This window comes from Carica papaya, chromosome 4 (genome assembly GCF_054855325.1).
Source record: "Carica papaya isolate Zhongbai chromosome 4, ASM5485532v1, whole genome shotgun sequence".
Taxonomy (NCBI): domain Eukaryota; kingdom Viridiplantae; phylum Streptophyta; class Magnoliopsida; order Brassicales; family Caricaceae; genus Carica; species Carica papaya.
Window position 1 is genome coordinate 6,388,212 of NC_142312.1, and position 14,057 is coordinate 6,402,268.

Sequence of the window (14,057 nt, forward strand, 5' to 3'; positions counted from 1 at the left end):
TGCCAAGCTGTCCTCTCTTCAGCCCTACTTTAGGGCGTGAATGTTACAATTACAAATGGATATGATGTTGCATTTTGGTTCATGTATTACCTAACCATGCTGATTCGTGGATTCAAAGTCCCATCCATTCAACTCAGAGTTCCTAAAAAAAAACAAGGTGGGTACTGTGTATCTTTCTTACTTTCTTCTTTTGTTTCTTCTCCTGAAAACTGACAGGCTTGTTTATGAGCAGTGTATTAGGGCGTGTAAGGTTTGAAGTGACTGTCAAGGAGGGTGGGCGTATATCCATCGACATTTCTTCTATTTGCCTGCCAAGTTATTGTATAGGAAACCCAAAGAAATGTGTTTAAAATAATATATATATATATATTAAGTTAAAATATATATAATTATTATTTAAGAGATACGTAATTATGTGTATAAATTAAGTGTGATCGTGAAAGAAAAGTAATTTTATTAAAAAATAAAAAGTATTTATTAAAATCATGTTATAATTTAAGTTATTATATATATTATTAATTTTAAATAGAGACTAAAAGCGCAATTATGTAACTTTATCACATAAAAAATAAAAATCTAACAAGTTAAGAATAATTTCTTTTTTTCTTACTTTTTTAAAACAAATTTTTAATAATACAAAGGTCTTATTTCATATATTAATAAATATAACTAGTAAAATAAAAATGTCTATAATTATTTAAGAAAAAAAGACAAATTATTAAATTAGTTCCCGATGCTTGTCATTTATTACACTTTTAATTGCTAATGTCCTTTTTTTTTTTTAATAATTTGATAAATAATTAAAAGTTAATAGGTTATGTGAGAAGGTTAAAGGGTGATGGAGAGACTTCGTTGTGACCCGTAAAATGAGATTTAAATAGCACAGAAGATAAAGGTGGTGGAGAATGCAATTATGAAGTGGTACAAAGCGGAAAAGATGAGAGAAAAAATGCACAAAAAAGATTGTTGCTGGAGATTGAGACAAGTGATAAAACATAGGACGAGGTGGGTTTATCTATTGTTGAACGGGCTAAAAAGGATTCATTAAAAATTGAGATAGCTAACAAATTATAAATGGAGGAGATTTTGTGGAGACAAAAATTGAAGCTCAAATAAGGGAAATAAAAATACCAAATTCTTTCATCGTGTGGTTAGTCATCATATGAGGAACAACTATGTGGAGGAAATGGTGATTTAGATTAGGATGGTGAAGGGCAACGAGAACATGGGAAAATGGGTTAAAGATTTTTTTAGCAGCTTGTATCGAGATGAATTCAATTAAAGGCCTAAGTTGGATGGTCCTAATTTAGAACTTTAGACGAAAAGAGTCGTGATTTGTTAGAAATAGAGTTTATAGAGGAGAAAATATGAGGGATTTTTACAATATAGCAGGGATAAAGTCCTAAGGTTAGATGCTTTTAATATGGATTTTTGGCAGAAGTTCCAACATATAATAAAATGGGAGCTCTACAAAGAATTACATAAAGTAGGGAATTTTGTGAAATCTTTAAATTCTATCTTCTTAGTAGTAATTTTTAAAGTAGAGAGACAACTAATATCAAGGACTTTAGGTCTATCAGCTTAGTCAAGAGTGTGTACAAACTCATTACGAAGGTGTTAGCTAAGTGTATGACAAAGGTGATGGGTGAAGTGGTAGAGGAATATTAGAACGTCTTTGTGGAAAGAAGATAAATCATGGATGTAATTCTTGTAGCCAATTAGGCATAAATGATTTACTCTGTCGAAATAGAGATATGGTCCTACATAAGCTTGACATAGAGAAAACATATGATTATGATAACTAGAGATTCATTAATTAAATGTTGCAGAGATTTAGATTTGGAGAAAAGTGTTGTAAATGGATTAATTCATGCATCCGAACATCTTTTGTAGTGAATGGAGATCCATCTTTTTATTTCAAGGTTACAGGAGGTCTTGGACAAGGAGACACGTTGTCTCCACAATTGTTTATCATTGCTATAGAAGTTTGAACAAATTGTTGTTGAGAGCTAGGAAAGTGGTTTTATTCAGAGGACTCAAAGTGGATGTCGATGAGCAAACAGAGGAGGTTACATATCTTTTTCACATATGACACCTTACTATTATGTGAACCTAATAAAGATGTATAACTCAATTTAAGATTTGTCTTACTTTTCTTTTAAGCGATTATAGGTCTTAAGATTAACCTCACTACTTTAGAGCTGGTGAGATTGGATGATGTGGCAAATTCGTTAAGATTGGCTAAAATACTGAGATGCAAGGTAATGAAAGTTTTGATTAAGTACTTGAGAATGTCCTTGGGATAAAAACATAGACATGAGGACGTAGGACTCCATGGTAGCTAGGTCTGTTTAAAGGGTGGAAGAGAAATTTTCTATCCAAAGGTAGACACCTCACTTTTATTAAAAGTACGTTACTCAACCTTCCTTTGTATTATGTCTATTTTAGTAGTTCCAAGAAGTGGTGCAAGAAAATTAGAAGCAATTTAGTGTAGATTTTTAATATATAACTTTGAAGAGAAAGGAGATATCATTTGATGGCGTAGGATGTGTTAAAAAGACCTTTGCACCATGGTGGCTTGGGGTTGAGATTGGTAGTAAAAATGAATCAAACACTTTAGGATAAGTGAATTAGGATTTATGAAAGAAAGTGGGATTTTGTGGTAGAGGGTTAATGAGGCAAATTTTGGTACAATGAATAGGGGCCAATATTCTAGAGCGGTAACACAGCTACATGGGACTAGGGTATGGAAAAAGATATGCATAGAAAGAGATAGTTTTAAGAAATATAACAGGTAGAGAATTGGCAACCGGGAGAGAATTAGCTTTTGGATAGATCCATGACTCAGAAAGGAAGCACTCCAAGACAAGTCTTGCATATATTTGAGAAAATAAGGTATAAGGATATATTAGTTAAGGAATCATTTAAAGAATTTAGGAGTGGAAAAGAATGGTAAATAGAGATTCTAAGAAATTTTAATGATTGAAAAATAAATGATTAAGAATATCTTTTGAGTTTATTATCTTCAATATCTTTGAATGTAAGTGATGATCAACCAACTTGGATCGTCAACTAAAATGATACTTTTTTTTTATTATGTCATTCTATAAATATTTAGTCAATAATGACTCTTTAAAAAACAAGTACCCTTTCTACAAATATAGAGAATGAATGCTCTCCCAAGAGTCATTTTATTTGCTTGGGAAGTAGAATGTGGATATACAATTGACAAGTTGATGAGAAGGGAAAAGATTTTGGTGAAGGATTGCTTTCTTTGTAAAAGGGTGGAGGGGACTTATGATCATATTTTTCTACGGTGACTTCTAGCATATAAATTATGGAGTACGACATATGGGTTATTGGGCATCAATTTGGTAACAACGAGTAATGTTAGGGAGGAGATATAGGCATGAAGGGTGTTAGTGGTAGGAAAAAAATAATTGAGCCTTATTCCTCTAATTATCTTTTGTGTAATGCGCAAAGAAAGTAAATACAATAGTTTTTAAAAGGACGGAAGAAGATTGTTAAGGTTAGAGCTACATGGTATGAAATCCTGGATCTTTTGTTTACGGATAATTTTTTATACTCTACAAACGATTTATATAATTTTATTAATTTTATAATTAACATATAAATATATTTTGTACATGAGTTATTATTCCTTTGGTACTTATAATTATTGAATACACATTATATCTTTTATTATATTTTATTATATATAAAAATCAAAATTTAAATTTCTATTTTAAATTAAACTTGGAATAAATGCACACTTCTAAAATTTGTTAGTAATAAGCACTCATTTAAGTTCTCTTACTCTACTCTGTTATGCTAAAACATAAACTTAACTAATATATCCAAATTAATGTTGTTTCCTAAGTTAATAAATCCTTTTTTATTATGCATTTTTCCAAAAAAGTTACTTGATATGGGAATCCTGAAAATTGAGAAACTGGTTTTTTTTTTTTTGGTTGAAAGTAAAACTTGTTATGTTGCATAAATTCATTTTTCAAAAGAGAATCTATACAAAGTACCATATAATACTTTTATTATTTTTTTTTATAATTTACTCCATATATTGTTAATTGCATCAATGCACGTGGTTCTTTAAAATGTTTACTACAGTAGTCTATACATTTAATTACATTAATTTATAACTTATATATTAAGATTGTCTTGACAGACTCTTTTTAGACATGTATCATTACATTTCACCTTTTGACAAGAAATATACCATTATTTTACACGTTTTATGTATTTGTTTGTTATTATTTGAATTTTTGCCTTTTAATCTTGAAGGTTGCACCATGACATGTACATCAGTTGGTAACAAGTAAAAATTGGTGTGGTTGTAGATTGATCTAACTAAAAGTGTAAATTAAAGAAATTGAGACAACAAGAAAAGATGAATTACAAGTGAATTATCATATCAGATTAGAGCCTAACTGGTGATTATATAATAATAAAATCACTAAAATTTTAGTGTAAAAAATATTTGTAGCGGTTAAAATGGTATTTCGCGATTGAATTAAGAGCATTTATGCTCGCTTACAATTTGAATCTAATTTCAAAATTCCCAACCAAAACCCAAACTACTTTTGTTAAGGTCAAACAAATTCTATTAATTAATTACAAGAGAAATATAATTATAACGGTGGCAATTAATGAAAAACGGTATGTATATATATATATATATATATATATAAACACACACACATTCATCAACCCAATTTAATAATAATAATTACTATTATAATATATTTAAAATATTCAATTCAAAGGTACCCAAAGAAGTGAAAAAGAAACAAAAATGTCAATAAATGAAAGGTTAAAAAAAAAAAAAAAAAAACTGATCTCTACCAGTAAAAAAAAAATTTTAAAAAAAATAATAATTTCACCCTAAAGATTTTTTTTTTTTCCCCCAAAAAAAAAAGTTTCATTATTTTACAATTTGTAAATTATCAGAAAACACGGCAACAAAGCACAGGGATCAAAGACGAGTAACTCGCCATTCTCCCCACTCACTGAGTCAAACCCCACTCGCCCATCCGAGAATAACGATTCCAACCCAAACCCAACTTGGTTAGAGATCCGACCTGCTATCACTCTGCACACTAGCATCGCTCGCCTACCCCTTCCGCCGCCAGCGCTCTCGTGAGCTCCGCCGCTGCCGGAAAAAGTACATATTGCAGCCCCTTTCCCTCTGGGAAAAGACCACGCACCGCCACACGCGTCGGGTACGTCTCTGCCGCAATCAGCGGATGTGGGCCCCAGGCAGTGGAACCTCATCATTTCGTTTCCGTCCGCAACGCACCGTGCATTCTCCTCCCGGGTGCTTCCGTCAGTCAGGCAACCCGACCCAGCCCGCGCCTTGACCAACTCGCGGTACTCCTCGAACCGAGCAACGTTCTTGGACCCATTTTGTACCTTGAATATCATCTCGATCCGACCTGTGAAAGCCTTGGGGCTCCAGCTGGTGTGGAATATAATCTCCACCACATTGCGTGACGGGTGACCATGGGGAAGCTCCTTCAGGGCAGGTAAAAGCGGGTCCGGGTTGCGGGTGGGTCGGGAAGAAACGGCATGGCGAGGGCGGACGTGGAGATTTGAAACGGGCTCGGTTTTGTTTTGTTTTGGGTAGGAGGAAGGAGCGGGTTTGGTGTTAGGTTTTCTAGGTTTTGGCTTGGTCGTAGTTTCAATAACATCTTTGATGCTCTGAGCGCTCTTTCTGCAACTGGAGCTGGACATAAGGTTTCTGGGATTGGGATGATACACGTCTTCGAATGCTCTGGACTTGCACTGCAGAGACTTGACCCACCCACTTGCCATTTTGGGATCTCGAACCGGATCTTCCCCCTCTCGGCCTCCTCTGCTTCTCTCTCTCTCTCTCTCTATCTAGAGCCTGGTCTTTATTGTCTGGTGCTTCATTTTCTTCTGTGCAGAGAGAAGAAATGGAGTGGAAGAGACATGGCGCGATATTATATGAGGTGTTTAATTGGCGTTTGTTATATGGTAATTAAATGACCAAATTACCCTTTCTGAAATTTTGAGAATAACCCACGTGGATTCTGTCTATTTCTATATTTTCGGATTTTGAGTGAAAATATATATATATATATATTAAAAGCCGTTGGTGAAAAAACAAATTTCATTTATGAAGAAAACAAAATGACATCGAGGACTTTCCTAATTTTCTTTTTTCGGGACATGTGATACTCTGTTTTTATTATATACACAATGTATAACATACCAAATCAAAAAAATTTCATATCTTATCTTCTTAACCAATATTAATAACCTTATTACATTCATAAAAATTTTCTACTTACCATGATTAACACTAATTGTCTATATTTATATAAGATTGGTAAGAAAGTATTTGTGGGAAATCATCGAGTGTTAATTTTGAACCAAGTAAATTAATCATACACACCCAAAAAAAAAAAAAAAAAAAAAAAAAAGAAATTAACCATGAGTATGTTACATTTTGATGGGTCACATCTAATTAATGTGAATGTGGTATTTTCATGATGGTTTCTGATTACATTTTTACTTTTATATATTATTAACACAGATAAATTAATTGTTGAGTGTTCAAGTATAGAAGGTGGTGAAGTCATTTTCCATTAAAGACCGACCCCTGGCATCTAACTTTGAAAGCTTCATGCCCTGCTTTCTTTGTTGCTTCTTCAAATCAAAGAAAGAGGTAACAAGAACGTCTAGTACAATTTAATTCCGTCAAATCTAAATATTCGAATTAGGAAACAAAGCATGATTTCTTTGAACTGTTTAATTTTCCCAGAAAAAAGAAATTGAGTTAAGTGGAAGCTGAGTGTGAATATTTAGCAACATTATATTATGATTTACGCTACTAACAAAAGAAGAAGGGAAATTCAGTTTTCCAAATCATTGCTACTTTTTTTTTAAAAAATAAAATAATAATAAAATAAAATAAAAGAATAAAGAAAACTTATGGGAATTATTATAATCTATGACTTGACCTGTATTAGTCAATTGGCACTACCCCACTTTGAGGATTTTTTGTTTAATTTTTTTTTTTTTTTAAAAAAGATGAACTTAAATTCCATAATGTTAAAAAAATAGATGATGGGTATGGTGGAATCTTTACATATATATATATATGTATATAAATTTTATGGGAGTTTGATTGAATGGGAATAGGATAGAAGAATAGAAAGAGAATGGAAACTGGCATATAAAAAAAACAAAATGCACTGAAATTTGAAGTACCAAAACGACAAAATTCTTTTGCTTCGGTTTTATTTTCTTCACTCTTGTAAATTTCATTAGAAAAATAAAAGAGATGACAGGTAGTGAGTCACTGTTTACAAAGTTTGGTGTGCATTGGGATAATAATAATAATAATAGATAGAGAGGGTAGTAGTTACGAGAAGAGGAGACAGCATTGGAGTTTGTATTATTTCAAACATGTTAAATGTAAAGATATACATACCAACCTAAATGGTATCACATTTTAATATTGTATTTTCAATTTTTTTTTTTAAAAGAAGAAATATTTAACAATAAATGTTAAAACGATTTAATTAGATCTTAGATTTAATAAATGAAATACCAATTTAAAAAAATATACGTATTAGATAAAATTTTCATGCTTTTTAAGTGGTCAAAGGAATTTAAAGTTTTGGTGGAAATATAGTAAAAAAATACTCACGTAAACTCAACATAAATATTTTGTCATAGATAAAACACAACAAATAATATTTATAAAATAATTAAATTTATAATTTTAAATATTTTATCTATATATTACATCTAATCTACATTATGTAATTAAAATATAAAAATGTTCGTAATTTATTTAAAACATTTAAATGATTTTTTTTTTAGAAAAAAAAGTTATACACTAATATATTCCGTGAAACTATATTTATTCATTCCACATTATTCAGGAATATCTAAAACATTAATAGTCTTATATCTAAATAATTGTTTATTGTGATTAAGTGATTTATATCATTTGTGTTAACAGATTTATTTTTTATAACCCACCAAGATCATGAATTTTTAACAATTATTGATAAGATAATATATCTCATTTGTTGAGAGTGATAAATTTTAATTAACTAATAGTAAATAATGTATAAGTAATTTTAATATCTTAATATTAAAATATATTCTATTTTATGTAACTTAATCATTGCAAAACTAATTCAAAAGAATAACTCAATATACTACTATTATATATATATATATACTATTATTTAATACATAATATAACTCTATCTAAGTATTTATTTGTTTAAGTCAACCTAATAAATTTATACTTGTGACAAGCACATACATAACTACCATGTTCTCAACTATATCAATATTCAATTGAGATTTTTATCCATTTTTATTATTATTCTCATTAGAATATTGTTGAAGTTTAATAAACATTTATTATTTGACAACAATATAATAAAATTTGGTAACTTCTCTTTTATTAGTGTAATAAATCATTATAATATATTTAAAAATATATTATTATTATAATGTTACATCTTACGATAATTAGCTTTTTGGACATATTATTGTTAAAGGATGAATTTTTATATAAGTTAAATATTATTTATTTATTATCTTTATGAAGAAAAAGAAAGCTAAATTTAAAGCATCTTTTATTGAAAAAGTTTCATAAAAGTCATGGTAGGTCAAAAGTCTTATCTATGACAATCAATATTGCTAGGTAGTTTTCTAAATGTTTAAATTTAGTAATTCTCAATTGAGTTTAAAATTAATAATAATAATAATAATAACGATTAAAAATATATTAACATTAATTAAAAATGATCCATTCTTCCCCTACCTCGTTGCGCTTCGCAAAGAGACTTGGACTTCTTATTTACAACATAAATATGGAGAATCGGTAGAAATATTATCTTTGCATCTTGGGTTAGTAGGCTATCTCATTTTCTTTTTGTTAGCGACTTTTTTTTCTTTACCATTGCAAGTACACACCAGTTTGATGTTATTATGAAAGTCCTAGATACTTTTTATAGTTCATTTGGAAGAAAAAATCAATTAGGTAGATGTGGTATAGGTGATTTATTCTAAAGTTAATAACTAAGATGATATCACACCTAACCAAAAAAGACTTTTTCAATATCAATTCGTTTGGGAGATGTATTGGAGTTCAAAATTATGTTTTTTAGATGTGGAATAGGTCCATATAATTGAGGATTCTATTTCTCATTTCATTGAAAACCCTAAAATTTAGAACATGGATACATTTGTATAATACCAAAAAAAATAAAAGACATTTGTATAATAGAACTCGTGATATTCAAAGAGCCCTCAAAATAAAAAATTCTTCTTTCCTTATGAACCCGAGTTATTGTTCAAAGCCTTGTTGACGAACATATTTAAAAAAGAAAAATGTTTAGGTTCCAAGAAGTATGCACTAAATAGATTAGTGTGACAGGTAGAAACACAAGCTACCACCATAATAAATACAAAATGCATGAGAGTTAACATCTCTTATCTAAAGTTATTACCTCTGATGGCCAAATGGTTGAGGACCTTATAAAGATCCATAGATTTGTCAATGAATCTTATAATAGTTTATGTGTAGAAGAGAACCTCTCTCTACCACCTTTGGCTAGAAACTTCAATAATTTTATAGTTATAGAGGTTAAGGTTTTTGATTTAGACATTCTCATATTAGATGAGAGAATTTAGAAGTGACCTATTCTATGGGTATGTAACACCTCAAGTTTGCTTAGTTTAAGATTTTGATGACTTCAAAAATGCAAATTTGCTTGATTTTTTTTTTTTTTACATCATCCTACTTTAGCTTTGTTGTTAATTTTATTATTATTATTATTATTAATTTATAATTTATTTTTATTTTTATTTTGTTCTTATTTTATTTTGTTTGACTATGTTAAAAAGAGAAACAAAAAAAAAAAGAAAGGAAGGGAAAAAAAGAAAGAGAAGAAAAAAGTAAAAAAGAGAGAAAATTTCAAAAAACAAATGAAAAAGAAAAGAAAAGAAAAAATCCGTGAAAAGAAAAAAAGAACAAAAAGGAAAAAGAGGGAAAAATAATGAAACATAATTAAAATAGAAAAAAAAAGGAGAAAAATAGAAGGGGAATGTAAGGAAAGGGCGCCTGGGCTTGGATCAAAATATCTAGGCCTGACATGAACCAAGCCCAAGCATAGGTCTCCTTTAAATGAAACGATGTCGTTTAAGGGAGCTTATTATCATAGATGACACCTAAAACATGTTGTTCAAAGAAGAGCCATAGGAGGCTCTAAAATGATATCGTTTAAGTGTCTTTTAAAGGCTCAAATTTGAGATTCTTTTTCTCTCAATACTCTTTCTCTCTTTCTCTCTCTCTTTGTTTTTAAGACTATAAAATATTGTGGTTGGATAAGAAAATGTCGAAGTAATAGACCATGACACGTGAGGGATTCAAGGGTTATGCTAATGGGAAAACAAGTAATTTTTACAACCATTCTATTTTATCTATTGCACTAGAAAGAAAAGAAAAAAAACAATAGTAATATGGTGTGGCCTTAGTTTAGAGATCAAAGGGAGGTAAAGCCAATAAAAGAAAAAGTAAAAGATAAGGTGTCAAGATTGTTTTAGTATTTTGATGATGGAAATATGTTTGGAGAAACTATAATAAAGGTCAATGCAATTGATACTAGAGACTATAGGCTGAAAACAACCTAAATATATGGAGATTCTCAAGGATTCTAAGAATTTTGAGGCTTCTTTTAGCTCCAAAAAGAGAGAACCCAATAAGAAATGAGGATTCAAAGGTTGATTCAACCAAGTAAACTTGTGTGTTTGAGATTTTTTTTCCTTAAAAAAATAAAAAAGAAAAGCTTAGAACCCTATAACGAATTTAAGGAAACCCTAAAGTGAATTAGATTGACAATAACTAATGGACATAGGATTAACTTTTAAAAGACATTTGGGTTAGGTATCGACCCTTCATTAGTAGCCATTGAACCCAGTGCCAATTGGGCTTTTGGGTAAGATAAATATAAACATTACAAAAACAGACGAGACTTGGAAATGAGTTGATTTCACTAACTACATACCAACTATGAAATGCCTTAAAATTGCTCAAATTCAGATAAGATAAAAGGAGATGAATAATGATAAAATATGGTATTGTAATGCTAATGATGGAAACTTACTGTGAAATTAACGTATAAATTCCTCCATATTTGGGGGCAACCTAGATAAATATATATTTAGAAAGCCATTTGGTCTCTTTTCATGCCCAAGAAAGTGAGACATCTCACATGGTCAATGACTTTAAATTGCATTTTTATCATTAATAATGATTATTTTGAGATATGTCATGAAAGTAACAAATCCCTCATTCGCACTCTCAGAGATTATCCTGAGTTACAATAGGTATGAAATGGTTTGATTATTAATACTTGTGTTGATATTCTTTTTTTTTTCTTTTGATAGGTGGATATTGTGGAAATTGAGGAGTGATGTTAACTCCTATGACATTATAGCTAGAGAATAATTTTCACCACCACAACATGCTTCCTTTAGAAGAAGTAAAACAAGTTCATCAACAAGGATAATCACAACCTTGAGATGCCAGAGGTGATTATTCGCATGGTTTTGAAATTTCAAATTGGTAGCATCAAGCCCATTATATAATTTAGAGATGGGAATCACACTCGAGATCCTAGATGGAAGGCCCCTCTCCTAGGGGTGTTACAAGCTTAATATTGATAATTATATTTATATTGATCCAACCAGTATACCAACTAGTGGATTCATATGCAACGACTAAGAAAAATAGATGTCTGACTTCATATATAAGTTTAGAACGAACCAAACAATCTTTTGTGCACAAAACTTTATGGGATTATTGAAGGACTGAAGCTTGCTGAGATGAGAGGATTAAAAAGCTAATAGTGGAGGTTGACTCTCTTCAAGCCATGGTTATTCTTCATAATAAGTTTGAGTAGCATCAATTACGAGCATAGTTGAAAATGAGTTTAAGAAACTATTAGATAATGACTATGATATTTATGTCGTTTATATCCACCATAAAGGTAATACTTGTTCAGACTACCTTATCCGTCAAGTTGACTACATCATTGAAAAGACCACGAGTGTGTTGATGTTCATGTATTATTGTGATACTACTTGGTCTCAATTTATCTATGATTAGTTTTTATTTTTGTTTTTGTGTTTCTCTTTTTCATTTTTTATAGCAAGAAAAAAAATTATTTGTTAAAGAAAAATGTCAATAAACTTTTTATAGGATAATCTATTAATAACATTGGAGATGTATAGAACTTTTCAAAATATAATTGTTCAGTAAATATTAATAAGATATTTTACTTACTCGAGAAGAATTAAGAGTAAATATTTTTGAATCTTTCCTTTGACGATGACATTTATCTTGGTAAAAGATATGTAACTCATTTCGTTCACTTAATTTTATTAGATCTATTTATTTATTTATTTATTTTTATTTTTTTCTTTCTTCTCACATACTAAAAAAGATATAAAATTAAATGAAATAAAAGTTAAAATATATATATTTTAAAAATAAAAAGAAACTTATTATGATCCAATGGTGGGTTACACTCAAATGTACACCAAAAGCTCTTTTTCGAAATTCAGATAATATTATGACATGGTTTTTATTTTTTAGAAAACAAAAAGCAGAACTGCAAACACAAAATTTGAGTTCATGCAACATGAGATTTCATATGGTGACTTCTTTTGTTTTTGTTTTTTTCTTTTAAAACGACTAAAGAGGAAAAAAACATATATCTAGAAAATGGGAAGACAAAAAGGTTGAATCTTGCGAAGTTTCTGAACATTCCTGTATTCTGTATATATGTATATATGTGTATAAGAAGAGATCATAATGAGATGTAGATGGCGTACAATGAAAAGGAGTGCCTCGTTTTAGCATGACCATGGGATTTTGCATCAATCAAAATGAATTTAGTGTTGCTGTGATTACTTTGCCAGCCTTTGCCTCCACGCTTCAGAATCTATTTCAACTCCGGGAATCGTGTGTGTGTTTTTTTTTTCTTCTTCTCCGGGCATGCTTAGTTTGAAGTTTGAACTCCCTCTCATTTTTCTTACTTTTCCCCTTAATTTTTCTAATATTTATATATTTATATATATATATATATACATACATATACAATCATAAGTTTTTAAAAGAAAAGAAAAAGAGTATATGAGATGAGCTATTTTTAATATTTTTATCGATACATACAATACAATAGTTATTTGATTTTGGTCATTATTAATGAAATTTGCATTTACCTAGATTTTCAAACAATATCAAGTGGAAGCTTTTAGGGCTAAATCAAATTAAAATGAGAGAAAAAGCATATGCGGTCTTGGACTATTGTAAATTAAAAGTCAACACTATATACAGACTAAATTCATGGAGGGATTCATAAATAAAATTGATAATATATATAAGGACGAAAATGGTACAGAACTGTCAAAAGACTTATATAAATTGAAATGCAAGATCACGCTTTGAAGATGAAATAGTATATAATTTTTTTTTAAAAAATAAAATTATAATTAAATTTTTATATTTCTAATTTAACATTTTAAATTTTTTTTTTTCATTTGTTCATTAATTTATTTATTATTATCTTATTATTATTATTTATTTTTTATTATTATATATATATATTTAAAAAGTTGTATTTTAATATTATTCTTATGGCAATATGTGTGATGTGTTCAATTCATCTTCGACTATTACATTCTTTATGAAATATAGATGCAGTGAATGAACTAGAAACTTAAGAAAGGAAAATGGCAAATCAGTTGTCTTCACATTTCTCTTCTCTTTTATGTAGTTGCCCGTGTGTGTTATTGTCCAAATTGTTATTATTATTATTATTATTTTGTAGGTGATGGTGCTCGCCAAAAGCACAGTAATTAGTAAAAATTAGCACATCAAATTTGCCCAAATTAGTGCGTGAATGAATATGTATGTCTGTCACTAAACCACAAGAATTGAAATGAAACTGATAAGTTGGAAGTCTATTGAATCAAAATATGCA

At 29.6% G+C, this 14,057-nt stretch overlaps 1 protein-coding gene across 1 annotated transcript; it reads right to left on the bottom strand.

Moving 5' to 3' along the window:
• Positions 1 to 4,730: 4,730 nt before the first annotated feature.
• LOC110817558 (sulfated surface-like glycoprotein) lies at positions 4,731 to 5,985 on the bottom strand. Its single transcript, XM_022046155.2, has one exon. The coding sequence runs from the start codon at positions 5,827 to 5,829 to the stop codon at positions 4,945 to 4,947; it is 885 nt and encodes a 294-aa protein (XP_021901847.2). The 5' UTR covers positions 5,830 to 5,985; the 3' UTR covers positions 4,731 to 4,944.
• Between the last annotated feature and the right edge of the window lie 8,072 nt (positions 5,986 to 14,057).